Source organism: Argiope bruennichi, chromosome 10 (assembly GCF_947563725.1).
Source record: "Argiope bruennichi chromosome 10, qqArgBrue1.1, whole genome shotgun sequence".
Taxonomy (NCBI): Eukaryota; Metazoa; Arthropoda; class Arachnida; order Araneae; family Araneidae; genus Argiope; species Argiope bruennichi.
Window position 1 is genome coordinate 61,353,593 of NC_079160.1, and position 17,193 is coordinate 61,370,785.

The window sequence follows — 17,193 nt, forward strand, 5'->3', positions numbered from 1 at the left end:
AGATGATATTGGACTGTTATTAGGGATCGCCTACTTCCTCCATTATTTTGCACTCAGAGCCCATATTTATATAAGTAAGAAAATAAAAGAATATATATATATATATCACATGGTTATTTGAAAATTACTTTTCCTCTTTTTAAACCTGAATCTCCTTTTTAAAATTCTATTTTAGGATTTTAATTATACGTAATCTAACTGGAGGAATCAGCGGGAATACCCGTTTGTTTTCTAACCCGTTTTGTATTTTTAATGTTGAGAATCGAATAAGTATTATCCATATTTTCCAATTATGTCCCCGATATCTTAATGATTCAAAATGTTAGTGTAAATAGTATTCTAAAATTCATGTATTTAGCTAGAATTTTCTAGTTATCCAATTGTACCATCTTCACATACACATGGGCCGGCATCCTGGCATAGGGGTAGCGTGTCTTCCCCGTGATCTGGGCATCCCGGTTTGGGCATGGTTGTTCTTCCGTTGTTCTATCTGTGAGATGTGTGAATGTGCCCTCCTGTAAAAAGGGGTTGTGCAAGCGAAGGAGTGATACGTGAGTAGCAAAGTCGTACTCTTGGCCCTAGTTGGCGTTACTATAAAAACAAGAGACGCTCCCCCTCCGGTTTAAAATCGTTATCTTCGTAACAGCGGGCTGCGGGCTTGTCTGTGGCAAGTGCCATAAGAAACAACAACAGAAACAAACATTCACATGGAAAGGTATACCAACACAAGCTATAATGAATTTGCTTCTAAATATGAAAAACATCCACAATTTTAATAAGAAAAGCATTCACCAAATTTTATCTATCTATCTCAATAAGTTTTTAGAGTGATTGAATTTATGTATACTAGGAAGGAAAATATAAAAGGGATTTTGTATAAATTCGACACAGAGTTTAAAATTTGGTTCGAATGCCAAATTTTAACTGTCTAGCTTTATCTAGTTTTTGTGATATAGTTCACGGATAGACGGAGAAGATAATGCCTAAAATGATTCTTTTCAGACTGAAATAGATCTAAAACGGTGAAATGAATCAAAATCCCGAAGAATATTTTAAAATTTTTGTTTTCATCATATATGATAACGTAAAAAGAGGCTTATATCTTTTCTCTAAATAAATACCGCTAGTTTTTAATTATTAAAATCAATGATAACTCAATTTTCTTTTATGAACTAAACTATAATTTAACTTTCGACAGTTTTTATGAACAGTGCTGAAAAACTTTAAGGGTGTAAAAACTTGTATTACAAGAAACTGACATGCAATCAATCATTGCACATTAATATTATCGCAGCAGCGGTCGAGATTTTTATTTGAATTTTTCCCTTCCTTTCAAAGCGGATGGGAAATTTAATTATAAATTTAGAAAATTTCTTGCTTTTGACATCATTCTAATTTAGTTTGCAGCACACTTTGAAATTAAATTCGTGCCGTGGCTTATGTTTGAGTTTGACACTGCTTAAAAGAAAAGAAAAATCGCATTAAAATGATAATGGAGTGCATACATTATTGATATCGAAATATTATTAGAACTCAAGTGTGTATATCAAAAATGTTTTATAACATGCTTCAGACATCTGAAATCCCGGAGATTAAATTATTGTTTAGAAATTAATTGGTTAAAATATTATAGGGTGTGTTAATTAAAGTTTTAAGCAAATATACATTAAAATATTCTTTATTTAAAATGTAAATGAATAATCTGCAGGAAAATGATTTAATTTGAATTCATTTCTATGTAAATATTCGAATTTCTAATTAATTAGATCTCTATGTAAAGGGAATTATTCGTTTTGAATTGAAATAGTGTAATTTGAAACCGAAATATGTTAATGGTTTTCAAAATTTGAAATTTTTATTTATTTTTGATTTATGCGGGGAAAATTTTTTTAATAATTACAATTAAATCTTATTAATTAAAAAATAATCCTATATTTTGATATAGGTATTGAAAAATTCATATGTATGAATTTCAATACATATGAAATTCATATGTATTGAAAAATGCAGAGTGTATTACTGAAACACCTTTGTTAGTTCTTTATAAGGTATGCTTCCATATTATTTATAGGATTTAGCGATTATTTTAATGAAAGAAGAATTTCTGGCAGTATTTATGTCGGATAGCGCTGGATTAGATGAAAATAGTATCACGATTCCAACGATATAATTGCTCTTTTTTCATTCTGTGTGGCAATCGAATTTCCAGCCTCTAGTGAGGATCTAATTAAGTTGAATAGAACTTTTCACTTATTTACATTTTTTGGTGTTATGCTCATAATTAAAGTTATAGCTAAGAGCATTTCATTCGTAATGTATTCAGGATTGCAGTTATAGCAAAAAACACTTCAGGCCTCTTGTGTCGATTTTATTAAGTTTAATAAAACTTTTCTCTTATTTACATTTTTCTTGTGTTATGCTCATAATTAAGGTTATAGCTAGGAAAATTGTAGTCGTGAATTCAGTCAAAGGGCATTAGAGTTACAGTTAATAACGTTGAGTTATATTCCAGATTAGAGTTATAGTCAAGAAATGCATATTTCTATTATATTCCTGATTAGACTTATAGCTACGGATATTCTATTTGTGTTATATTCATTTTTGTTATTTGTGTTATTCATTATAGTCAGGGACTTCCTACTTGTATCATATTCAAAATCATTTTTATAGTTAAGAGCATTTTATTTGTATTACATTCGAGATTAGAGTTATAGTGAAATACGCCCTATATGCATTATATTCAAGATTAGTGTTAGCCAAGAACCTTTGAATTGTATTATTTTCAAGATTAGAGTTAGAAACGTGATTTGAACCACGGTCAAGTTAGTATTTTAATGGATTTTTAAATATTTCCTTATAACCATAATAAATGTAATTTTCATCAGATTTTCATTGTAAAAGTAATTTGGAACTTCAAGGAGTTTAATTTGGAATTTAAATTTTCATGGAATTTTTGGAAATTAAATTATTTCTAATTTCGTGGAATTTAAATTTGATTAAATAGAACATATAATGGGATTAATGAATGGTAAAAAGATATCAAATCCAAAATTCTTACCAATGACGCTGACTTTGGCATGAGCTCGGATGGGCTGATTGTTGGGAGCTGGACCCACCTGAAAAAACAGTAGAACATGTAGTCGAATGCAAACAATTTCGTATAAATACATTAATAAATGAATTTTTACTTTTACTATACGGAGCATTAGTGTAAGAAAACAATAGAATCAAAAATATATTTTTTCTTTTAAAGTTGTCTTTACTCAATGTGGGTAAAACTCATTATTGATGCATTGAATATATTTCATCAAAAAGTTAATTATATACAGTACATTTGTTAATTTTTAAATGCAAAAACAAAACGGGCATTTACATCTATTTCTTTGTACATTGAATCCGAAAATCCTATACTATGACTAGCACAATTTGGTTTTGATTGTGATAAATAGTTGTATGAATTTTTTAAAAAAAAATCATTTTTTAAATGAGTTAATTTTAAATTTATTCTGTTATCATTTTTAAATAAGTATGCATAAAACAAGCACGAGCAAATAAAAAAATCAAGAAAAAAAATGCAAATATTTATAGAAAAATTGCTCAATAAAATTGGCATAATTGAAACGACACATTTTTGTACTTTTAAATGGCGTTAAAATAATTATTGCGCAATAGCAGTCTTGAGAATAATAGCAAGAAGTCTTTACAATCTAGCATAATTTTTAAAAATTATTATTCTATTTTAAGTTTTAAAAAAACCCTCCGTGGTCCATATTCCAAATTTCTAAAGTATATCTTAATGATTGGATGGTTTACCCTGTAAGCTCCAATACGTAGGCGCACATGTATCTATGTACGTATGTATGCATGTAGGCGCGATGCGTACAAGCATGCGTACAAACACATAGTATTTAATAATTTTATATTACAGTTCTATTTTTTCCTTTGAACTTCCTTATGAAATTTCTTTTCATTTCGAAAACTAAATTTTTATACTTTTTAAATGTGTTAACATCTGACATTTTCCAGTTTCCTGAAGTTCACACTTGTTTTAATTTCTTTTTAAACAAATTTTCTTTCAATCAATCTAAACTCAGCAAACTCTTACATGTTCAATGGTTTATGTTTTGCAAAACATTATTTTTTTCAAACACTGATTATAGTTTTGTACTTTGGTCGTCAAAAAGTCGTCCGAAATGCACATTCTCAAGATAGATTCAGTTAACCCTTTCTAGGGCCTTGGGAAGTATGCTTCCCACCAAATTTATCAATCTTTGTATGAAATTATGTAGGTTGGCATAAGTTCTGACAAAATTTTTTAGAAAGACAGAAACTTAGATGCTTCAGTTCTTTATCTCACAGAAAATGATGTGTCTTGATTTGTACTTAATTATTAATTAAGCAAATCAATCAATTAATCAAATTAAATCTATCTAATAAATTAAATGAATCCCTTTTCTTATTCTAATTTCTCAAAATATTTTAACATAATATAACTAGAAAAAAAATCGCCCTTTAAAGGGTTAAAACGCAAGATGAACACCAATTATTTCTATTTCATAATTATCTCTCATCAATGCCATGCAATGTGTCCGCGGCCTTACTTAAAGTCCACCCTCTTGGGTGGGAGGATGAGGTTAAAAAATTATTTACGACAAAATTTCAGGAAGACTACTTCCACTGCTTTATAAAAATGTAATATTAATAATTAGCTTTCCACTTTTTATGGTTTATTTATTTAAACATTTAATTTTCCTGTATCAATGTGAGGTAACCCTAATTGTAGCACACATCCAAAGCAAATATCCGCAACAATTGCCATCCAAAGCATCCCTTCAATAGTTTAAAGCCGAACTGGTTCGTGTAGGGGTAGATTTATGAGTTTATTGATAGCGTGTACTGTTTAGGTATCTCTTACAGAATGCTGAATGAGAATGCGATGCAGAGCAACTCTGTCGCATTCCATAATTCCTCATTAAAATGAAGCTCTGTTGCATTTTCGGTGAGTAATTACCAGATGCGATTCGCAATCCGAAACTGTTTCAGCAAAGTTGTGGAAATTGTTTGTGTACAAACAAGTGGATGATTTCTATTTGGATGATACTAACTACCCGTTTATCTACCGTTTGTATTGATATATCCACATGTTTTCAAAAAAAAATCCTGTTTAATGAGCTAAAGAAAATTTTTTATGTATAACTATTTATATTTTATTTATATTTTACACAAACCCACCCACACCCAAATACAACACAACACTATACATGCACGCACGCACGCACGCACGCACGCACACACGCACACACACACACACACACACACACACACACACACACACACACACACACACACACACACACACACACACACACACACACACACACACACTTTTGAAAATTTAATTTCGATTTTTAATAAATCGGGAGGCATAATACCTATACAAATAATAAGTGGTAAGAAATATGTCAATCTACATTGCGACACAAGAGCAGAAGATACAAAAATTCCCCCCCTCAACAATTTTACAATGAGATTTTGATAGGGATTTCTTTGTTACGTATAGACTTAGGATAGAGAAATTTAGGTAACTTTAAAAGAATGTTGCAACTATTAAGTATTTTTGTCCCTTCAATCTGAGCGTTAGAACCTGCTGAGGTGAACAATTTTACAGAGCTCGTGTTGAGTTGATTAAATAAAAAGTGGAAATTGGATCAGGAAATAAGTGAATATTTTAGAATATTAGAATCGGCTAAATTAAGATAAAAATAAATTAGGAAATTATTTAGGATTTATTTTAGATTTTAAAATATCATTACATATATATAATTGTTTCTCATTAAAAAATAAATAGAGCTATTTTTTGTTGCAAAAATGATATTATTTCCACCTTAATATTTCTACATCGATTATGTTATTTCTGTTGTAAACCAGAGGGAGTGACCCCCCCCCCCAACTTTTAAAGCATATTTTCTAATATGTCCCTTCATCTCGCATAAAAATAAGCTTATGAGTGCCTTTCATGGCACTGAGGAATAACGGTTATTACGTGATATAGAACTGTCGAGTGAATCTTGCATTTTTTACAAAATCTGTTGTGCGATCTGAAGAGATTAATACTTAACATACGGTTAATACACAAGTAACCAAAAATCAAGTAAGCATTTTAGATTATTTTTATCTGGACAAACTGAAACCAAAGTTTGACACACAACTACTACAAATGCAATCACAAAATCGCACATCAATTTTCATTCTTCAAGCAACTGTGTTTTCGTATGCATTAATATTATTATGGAAAAATCAAAATCCGTCCAATGGATGTACGGTGAAATGAATCCTACATTCTCAGTATGGACGCTTTAAGTAGACGAAAGCATGAAGCACAAATAATAAGATACGTTTGAAATATACACAAATCAGCATTTGCCGAAGTCTACAATACACAGGCGGAAAATGGCGAATAAACAATCGCAATATCCCAAAGTGCTCAGAAAATTCGCAGACGATCAACACTCCAAACAGAGGTTTCGTTCAACTACTTGTTTCAGCAGAACTCGACTGATTGACTTCTGACTTGCACTCTCGAGTTTTTATAGCTTCCTTGAAAGGACGTCTTATGTTCTAGAGGAAAAGCTGGAAATCGAATCTTGACGAAGCTATTGGAAAGATTCTCGAATATTCGGGATTCTTCTTGTTGCTAAAATTGAAAAGTCGCCAACTGGTCGCCATGTCTTGGTCTGAAGATAATTCATTCACTATTCATACTATATCCGAAGAACTTCTTCCTTACCATGAAGCCAACTGCGCAGGAAAGCAATATTACAAATTTATAACAATATGAAATAAAATTTATCGAAATGAGTACAATAATTTGGATTGTATACAGCTTTTTTTGTTTTCTTTTCCAAATTGTTTTGAATATATTGGCAGGATTGCAGAACGAATTCGAACAGAAAGAAACGAAGTCTATTTGTAAAAGCATTTTCATATTTGAAATGACCCAATTCAGAACATTTACTGATTAGCATAAAAGAGTGAAATTTTGGCCACCGTCTTGGCATAGGGGTAGCGCATCTTCCCCGTGATCTGGGCGTCCCGAGTTCGAATCCTGGTTCGGGCATGGTTATTCTTTATCTGTGTTCTATCTGTGAGGTGTGTGAATGTGCCCCCCCTGTAAAAAAGGGTTGTGCAAGCGAATGTGTGAGTTTCATCTTCATATGAGCTATAAGTCAGACTTCTGCCCTCGGGTACTCAGGGGTCTTTACCCTCAGAAGCTACAGCACCCCCTTTTCGTGGTGACACGACATCATCATCAGTGAAATTTTGTAGCTTTCTTAAAAAAGGGATAAGAAAAACGCACAATTAATTTTAAAAAAATTAATTCCACACATGATCACTAGAAAAAATTTCAAGATGCGCAAACTGTGTCGCAAATTTTTTTAAAAATGTGATACAGTAAATGTAATAAATATACTTTTTTTTGTGTGTGTGTGTGTACTAGATATTCATGGTGGCTTTGAGTTAATGCAATCACGTTTTGTTAAATGTTTAGTATTATTACGAAATATAATCGACTATTTTATGAAAATATAATACTTTAACCTCTTAACTCTTTTATATTCGCTCATCTTATTTGATTAAAACTCCGGTAACGAAAATATGCTGACTTATTGATACAATTCAGTATCCATAGAATACTTGAGGTTGTAGGCTGAGTTTAAATATGGTCGCGTAGATGAATTTAGCATAGGTAAATCGCGTACTAACTAAGTCAGAGATAACAATCGCTAATCTCAACTTGAGACTTTATTCAAGGAACTAAACCTTACATCTCTTTTTATCCACAAGACGAAAATGACTCGAATCTTCCAGATTTAGAAAGATACAGAAATTACTAGAACATTCTAGAACAATACGAGAAATAACAGAAAGTAAATCAATAACAAAATTTTCAGACAAATTGCTTACAGTCAGTTACGAACTTGCGAACCGTCCCTTTCAGTTCGTAGCATTCTATCACTGAGCCATTCAGTCCGTGTCAAATTACAAAAAGTTTTGTTGCAATATTGTAAAGAAATTAGCAACCGTGAATGAACGAATTCTAGCATCCTTGAATGATGTAATTTCAGTTTATTATTATGAAAAGCGATATTTCTATGCCCGTATGTTGCATTAACATGATGGTTAAAGGGTTAAAACAACTTCGAAAAACTTCAGTCACTCCCAAAGGACACTGAAGAAACAGGATCATTTACGTTTCAATCTAAAGAGAAAGAAAAACTTCCGAGAAAAAGAGGAGATAGGATTGCTATTTAAGTAAAGAAGAACAGAACATTAAATTTCACCAGCAATTGGAAACACAAGCATCCCCAAAAAGTTTGAATTGAATATTTGTTGCATTTATAAGAAATATGGTACCTTGTCAGAAGCCGTATTAGTTTAGAAGATAACATGTTCTTTGGTGGTAGCAATCTGAATTTTTAATTGATTGATTTTTTTCGTTATTCTTTTATTAAATCATTCACAAAGTTTGACATCTTTACAATAAACGGTTAATACAACCAGCAGTTTTAAATGTGAGAATTTTAGTTTTAGATATATTGCACTTTAACCCTTTTAAAACTGTTTTATTTTAAACAAATGCATTAATATGGGAACAAGTAGATATCTCATTGATATTTAAGGGGTCAACACTACAATTTGAACAAGCCTACAATTAAACCATATTTTTTCTTATCTAATTTTAATTCCCAAGAGAGTTTAGTTGTGTAATTGTAATGATTTTTGACTGAAATTAAACACTATTTTATTTAATAAAATATTATTACGATCTTAAGCATTTTATTTCATAAATAAATAAGTCCCATGGGGGGGCACAGTGTAATTAAGGACGAGAATCTTCTGGCATGATGGTTCGTTCTCGCCACTATTATGGGTACACGAAAAGGTGAGAGCTTGGCTCCTCCCATCGATGACGGGACGTACTTCCTAATTGGAAGGATTGTACCGTGGCCGGTGAGGGCGCTTAGGACTCAACCACAGTTCCCGCCTGTGTTGCTGTTGCAGCGCTCCGGTCATTCAAGTTTTTCCGTGTTCCTCCCGGCAGGTGGGAGTAGTCAGTTTGTGATTATAAATAAATGAAGAAAAAAAAAAGATAATAAAAGAATGTACCAAAACATTTGCAATATAAACCTTCCGTAACTAAGAATCTGATTTAATCTATTCCAAAGCTATTAAAAAATTAATTGAAAAAATTAACTTTTGCTGTATTATAAATTTTCCTACTATTTCCTTAAGTGCAAAAATTAAGATGGAAAACTTCGAGAAATATTAGCAAGTCCAATTCATGTAAACAAAGAGTATACTCATGTACCTTAATCAAAGCAACCTTTCCAGCCGCAGCAACCTAAAGCCTTTTCCAGAACTTGGTTGGGTTGTTTCGTGCAGGAGTGGATTTATGCGTTTGCTGGTTTTGTGTTCTGTTTAGAAATCTGTTACAGAATGCTGAGTGGGAATAGAATTCAGAGAAATCCCGCCGCATTTCATAATTTCTCATTAAAATGTAGCTCTCTTACATTTCTCCGACTAATTATTAAGGGTGTTTCTCTAAGTGAAACCATTTCAACGGAGCTTGTAAAGAATTCTTATTTACCCACATACGGATTGTGTTTTGGGTCTCTAAATTATAATCAGCTTTATCTAAATTTCACTTTCTCGTATACGTAGTATAGATGTCCGTTTATTTGTGACAAAGGTAGCTAAAAAAATACTTTGAGCTAGATGAATGAAATTTTGTAAACGGTTTTTATACCAAATTTGTAGATTTCTATCAAATTTTGTTCAAAATCCGCTAAGAGGGAGTCTATCTGTCCGGCTATTCGAATATAATTTAACAAGATAATTACAAAACGAAGAGAGCTAAATAGATAAGATTTGGTACACAGATTTAACATCTATAGTGCAAACACCTGTCAAATTTTGAGCTAAATCTAATAAGGGACTGATTGTCTGTCGGGCTGTACTTTCAGAAACTAGTAAACGCGTTAATACAAAAACGCATTGAGTTAAATATATCAAATTTGGTATGGTATTTTGTGACTACAGTTGCAGTCTTAGGTTAAGTATTTGTTCCGATCTGTTGAGAAAACGCATGTAATGCACAAATTCAATGTCTGATATTATAAACCGTATGCCATGCATTAATTGTCAGGTAACTCGCCAAAGATGATGCGATAGATTCAGTAAACATTCTAAATTCAAGCCAAAAGTTAATGTTTCGTAACTATTGTACGCCAATGCCATTGAAGGCGTTCTCTGGCATGACAAATTTATTAGATAATGCGAGAACGTTTTGGGGAAACCACTTACGCCACTTTTTGATAAAACCATTAATAAATTTATATACAAAATTAGCAATATTCAAAGATTCGAAAAACAATTACATTTTTAACAATATGATTATTAAAACATAATTAACACCAGATGTCAATCTATTGATATTAAAGCAGAATTTATTCTAAAAATGTGGAAGTGTTCTCCTCTCGGCCTTTATCTATAATATTGCGCGTTTCATGTTTCATTTCATCGTATACAGAAAAACTTGAGCCTTATTTTGCAACTTTTCCTTTTGCTTAATTAGGACTAAAATTTAATTCAGAACCGTTTCAATGGATTTTGAATTTAGATAAATTTCTGTTGAAATGTGGTATAGAGTTATCATTTCTAAAACACAATTAACGAAAAATCAATCTGATCTAGCGAACACATGGTAATACTAAGAACAATGGAAGAGAATATCCCCAGTCCCATACCTGTCCCTTTCTCGAAGGCCACGCATGCGGAGTTTAAAAAATATTCGATTTGCCTCACACTGTACAATCGAAAACCCATCATCATTTTGTGATGTTAGGTTTTGATATTTTTTGTTGTATGTATGAGTGTGTAATTTGGTATGCAGATTTTTTAATGAGCTTACATTTTATTTACAGGAATAATAAAGATGAATGTGCAGGTCTGTGTTTGCCGCTTTCGGGATAGACAGTTAGACCTAGAGCTAGCAAATATGGTATGGATCTATTTTGAAAGGTAAGCATGGGCAAATCAGAGTGAATTTTTTGAAATTACAATTTTAATTAATTAAAAACAGGCCGAGATAGCCTGGTTGGTAGGGCGTTGAACTCGCATCCTCGGATTGTGAGTTCGAACTCCACCGGCCAAAGACTCCCTTTGTATGTGGTGGCTGGTGAACGTATAAATTTGTCGTGGTCACAAAGTCCTCCATGTCGAGAAAATACCACTGGGGGTACTGGTTCAGAGTTGATTGTTCTCTGATTCAGGTATAAAATTACGATCTGTGGATGAGTGAATGAAATGCGTGAACGAAGTTCACCCCGTAAAAAGGGTTGTGACGCTTGAGTAGCTAAGTCGTATTCTTAGCCCTAGTTGGCGCTACTGAAAACACAAGAGATGCTCACTTGGCTTAAATTGCTGACAGATAACTGTCAGCGGGCTTGTAAAGTGCCATAGGTCACAACAATTAACTAAGCAAAATTTTAGTTTTCTTCAGCGATAATTCCCACAAATATATTAGCGCAGAAATTTTTATACCATCCTTAAATTTAAAAATTGTCATTTTAATCAGGCAAATGAAACACTTTCAAATAGTTTTTCTGAATTCTAGCAACTTTTTAAAAGTATTTTTTGTTTAATCTTCAGATATACATTACATTGTTACAGTGAAATTTCTGTGATTCAGTGTGATATTTTCCATTTTTGAAACTTAAGGTAGAAAGATTCTCTTTACATAACAAAAAATATATAGTGTCACTGAATTTAGAAGATAGGTGAATATGACAATTATGTTTTTAAACCCTATGATGCCATGATTAGATTCCGTTAGAATATTTCATATACACAATTAATAGAATAGAAATAAGGTTATTAAACTCACGGCTTTAATTTTTGTCACAATTTAATGCTTAAAAAGTATTTTCGTGAGGAAACCATGAATATTAAGTTACATGCCAAAGGGGTTTAATTGAAAGGGAACACAATCAACACTCCTGGTAAATGATCTAGTCGCCAAATTCGGCTAGTATTGTAATAAAGCAATCTAGAAGGCCAGATTTATTTTTGAGCAAATGAAACATTTGAGTTTATCTGTATTCTAATAACAAAGTAGTAGTAAAGTAATACTATGGTTTTCATTCGTTTCCATTTATTTTGTGAAAAATTTGTTTCGGATTTTGTGTACATATTAGCATGATCCAGTTGCTAATCTTCATTTTCCTTCACAGTGTGGCGTTGCTTTCCGCTGTGTGAAATGACCACAGATGGTCTCTCGATATCTAATGTCCTTTTCTTCAGTGACGAACGAATGAGAGGACAAGATATTGATGCTCTGAGGTAGTCTTAGAGAATGCCAAAGAAATAAAAGCGCTATGCCATATTTTAAATAAGAATACGAAATAAGCGAGGGGGGAGGAAATCCCTGGACACATTTAATCGCTTTACTCTCTTGATTTTCCTTCAAAACAGCCATATTTACGTCACTTTCTTCACTCTTCGTTGTCTTCTATACATCAAGTAAGGCCTTTAGAAAGATATAAAAATGCAAATGTCGTGAAAAATGATCCTTTATTCTTTGCATTGTTCTTTTTATATTTATTTTATATTTTCTTATTCTTTTTAGTATTAAACACTATGTTTATCCTCTACAAAATGTATATTTGGCGCTGTAGGGTGATTCGGAAAGAAGGAATAAATTTAAAATATTTATTTATTATGAATGGCAACCGATACAGACATATATTTCACATAGCTGGTTTGAGGAAAGTGCAAAATGTTATTTTGTACATTCAGAATGCGACAAATGTTTAACGGAGGTAAATGTTTTGCCACTCGTGAAGTAACATGTCTCTGGTTATTGAACTCACTAATATAACAATTCGATCTCATACATTTTGAAGAGTAGTAGGCAAAGATGGTGCATGCACATTACCTTATATATTCCCACAGACAGTTGCACTCAGAACTGCGTTCTGATGTGCCGGCCTTTTGCATATACAACTATTTTTTACGAATATTTTGTACAAGTGTAAATATGTTTATGATGAGACATCTCTTTGCTGAATTTACAACGAAATGCATGCTACATCTGCAATGATGGATCCACTCTTTACATATTACAGGATACAAAAGTTTTTTTGACAAGTCGCCATTTTTTCTAAATGAACAAGATATTACAGAATACAAAACTTTTTTGACAAGTCGCCTTTTTTTCTAAATGAAAAAGATATTACAGAATACAAAACTTTTTTGACAAGTCGCCATTTTTTCTAAATGAACAAGAACGCCACTTTTTCCGGAATTATCCAACTACATAAAATAAAATTTAGAATTTTTTAAAAATCCAGTGATGTATCGGATTACTTCTATATATTATTGTTCGTTAGAAGTTATTATTTTAAGTCTTATCCTTCTTTGTGAATGCTCATGTGTTTGAAGAGTCTAGTAGAAAGTAACGGGATTTACAAGGATTCAGATGAAAATAATTGCGTTGGTTTATCGATGGAATTATAAAAATAATTGAGTCAGAATATCAGGTTTGGATATCTCCTATTGGTTTTGGATAATTTATCGACAATATCTGTCTCTCAAAATGTACGTATTGACACTTGTTATTTTGCCCATTTGGTTACTCTAAAATTAAACAACTTCGACTAACCAATTTTGAACTTAGTTGGATGCATTTAAAAAATAAAATATTTTAAACTATATATTGAGAGAATATTTATTTAATAAAATGGTAATTCTTTATGTCACAAAATAAATAAAGAAAAAAAACTTTTCTTTCAGCATCAACTCTTAGTTCAGTTTGCTCCTTTCTGATTTAATCCACTCTAGTTGGCACAGTCAGTCAGTCTACTTGAAAATTAGACGAAAAAATTGGTTTCACCAATTTTCTTGCTTCTTCGCTTTAAATAAAAAAAGAAATAAAAAAAAAAGAGGCTGGGAACTTCGAGAAAACATTAGCAATTCTAATTCGTGCTTTCAAGAAGTGTGTATGTGTCACGGATTCGAAGCAATATCCATCCCTACTGCAATCAGGTTTGCAGTAGTAGTTAAAACTTGTTTGTATACGAATCGGAATAGATTTCTGAACCTATTGATAATGCGCTCTGTTTGCAATTCCGTAGTAGAATACCGAGTTGGAATGGAATGGAATGCAGATAAACTCCACCGCTTTTCATAACTTCTCATTAAAATGTAGCTATGTTACAGTTTGGTTAATAATTAGATGCATTATGCCTCTGAAACTATTACAGAAGAATTGAGATACCGTTTGAGTACCAACTACTGCATTTAAATTGCCTGCGTTTATCAAATATTGATTGTTTAGCGTTTTACTGTCAAAGTATTGTTCGATTAATACATTTTATTAGTTATTAATATTTATTTAAAAAATCAATGACAATTTAAGGGTTGTTTCGTGAATTTTTTAAAAAAAATATTTTCTGAGTTAGTGGTCAGATATACTGGAAAAGAAGATGCCTGTTATTGGGCACTGAAGAATCCATCTATATTTATATAAAGCTCAATGTGTGTGTGTGTGTGTGTGTTGGCGCTCTACAGGCCAGACCGTTTGACCTACAGCTACCAAATTTGGTACATGTATATCTTGCAGGTCCAGAATGTGCACCTGGGGTCCCTTTTCTTGAATTTTTAATTAGAATTTTAATTATTAATTAAAAACTAACTTTACCGCCAAAATAATCTTCATTTTCTCCACCGCCAAATGAGTAAAACTTCACTTTCCCTTCCCACGCTAATGAGACTAGGCTTAAGATTTTTCGGCCGATTATTTCAAATGATTCTGTTTATTTTCTTAATGTTTGATGCACTTAAAATTAAACATTGTTAATGAATCGATCTTTCAGATTCATTCTGAAGTACTTTTGAATTAAAATAAAACAGAATGAAGGAAATTAAAAATTTCTAATCTGCATAGCGTTACCCCAACTGGCTTAGAAAAATTCAAGCATTTGTGTTACCGTAACTGGCGTTGAAAATTCACGCATGCGCATTGTGTTCTGATTGTTACAACTATTATCAAGGGATGATTCTTGATTTAAATTATTTTTAGGTTCGTTGCCTGCTTTTGTAATTAAATTGTATCTATGTGAATTATATATTTTTTGTATATGCTTATAGCTTTAAGCACATCGTTTTTTTAAATAGTTTTTTTAACCTGTTTTCAACCGATTATTTTAAACAATTTGTTTTATTTTCTTAGTGTTTGATGCATTTAAAATGAGACATTGTTAATGAATCGATCAGCTCAAGATGAATCTGAGAAAATTTTGTTGACAAATTCTTAAAATATTACATAAATTAAGAAAGATATTCTTTAGTGCCCATAAAGTTTAAACGCTCAGTGACTGTTTTCAATAATCATATTACAAAAAAAAAATACTTTGTTTCAATAAAAAATATTATATTAATTGCAGATTTATCCTTTCCACTTTAATTTAAAGTAGAAATTCTACGGGAGCAAAAAGAAAATTAGAGAGATACATATTACGTTATGACTGAAGGCCTTTATAATATTATGGGTGGATTATATGACTATCAAAATTTGAAGTTTTAAAATATTTTGATAAAGAAGCTATTAAAGTAGGAATTGCATAAAATATTTCATTATTAAAATTTTAACGAACATTAAGATTGGCCAACCGGCTGATCGCCAAAGGCGGCTAGTATATAATAAAACATGTTAGGAATAAGATTACCTTATCTTGCTCTATGTATTAGTCGCTCTCGGCGACCAGCACTCCCTCCACTTTATTAATAGCATCAGTTTAGTCATGACAACCAATTTTGATTATGTACATCTTATCATTCCATTTGAATTATTATTTACATAATATTATTGTTATGTAAATTATTATCACCGTAATGTTATTATAGTGTAAATTGTTTATTATTAATATAATAAATATAGATATTCTGAAATCTTCCTATTAATTAGCAATCAATTCAGCAATTGAATCTGTGGGATTAGTATAATGATCATTAATGATATATATATATATATATATATATATATATATATATATATATATATATATATATATATATATATATATATATATATATATAATATAAAAGTCAAATGAAGTATTAAGCAGTGTCTTCGGTTTCTCTTAAAAAAGAAGGGTGGAGGACAATTGTATCCAGTTATACGTAACAGTTTTATATGTATATATTCTTATATGTATATATTCTTATATGTATATATTATAGTTATTCAGAGTTAGACAGTTGCTCATTGGTTTCGAAGAACCACGAAATTGGGACGAACTTCGTAATTTTCAGTCAATATAGATGACGATAATCCAGTATCCTCTTCTTTAGACTAGACTTCTCGAACTAAATTATGGCTGTGCATCCACAAGTGCTGCTGGCCCTCAATTCATAATTCAAATATGTTGTCTGTCAAATACATGTTTATACCATCAAGCTCTGTTTGTATAAAAATATATAAAAAAGCAAAAGTAACTTTTTTTTTGCAAGACAACACATTTCCAGTAAGGTATTGTGTTCTTGCATTGCCAACTAAGTTACAGCGTCTCGGTAGCAAAATACAGACTTCAAATCATAAGAGTTTTAGGAATAAGAATAAATTCCTCCTCGTATGCTGTGGATGTAGGTTTGATTTTAGGGATTTTTTTTTAAAGTTCAACTGTTTCCTCGTTTGAATGGTGTCGAGTTTTGGGAGGATAGCATAGACTTAGATGTAAGTTTCAAACTTCTTCAGATGTTGAAAACTACAGTGTTAACAGTCCAAGTGTAGTAGTAGTTTAATTGTACTAAAAACCAGTTGTTTATGGTGTATTTTTTAACATCCTGCCAGTTATGAAGTAGGCTTAAATTTCAAAAACTAAATTTTCTTAAATGTTTCTCATTGCTATTCATTTTTAGAAAAAAATATCTTATTATCGAATATTGCAAACTGCACTGGAGATTGTTATTTTCTATACAAATTTGAAATAATTACATTCCATTGCACAAAGAGCCATATATTGTATTATAAAGTATATTTAATTCTAAAAAGTATGGTAAAAAGATTTTTTCTTGTATGTTTAACAAACACAGCTATATATGAGAGATATAGTCATATATCTTGAGTTCCCT

At 31.4% G+C, this 17,193-nt stretch overlaps 1 protein-coding gene across 2 annotated transcripts in view; it reads right to left on the reverse strand.

Moving 5' to 3' along the window:
* Window positions 1-17,193, reverse strand: part of LOC129989305 (nephrin-like) — an 827,768-nt gene that overhangs the window by 305,319 nt on the left and 505,256 nt on the right. For both annotated transcript variants that reach the window (XM_056097747.1, XM_056097749.1), the window contains exon 4: window positions 3,059-3,116. In XM_056097747.1, the coding sequence (XP_055953722.1) occupies window positions 3,059-3,116 (58 nt within the window). The remainder of the gene's footprint in view (window positions 1-3,058; window positions 3,117-17,193) is intronic.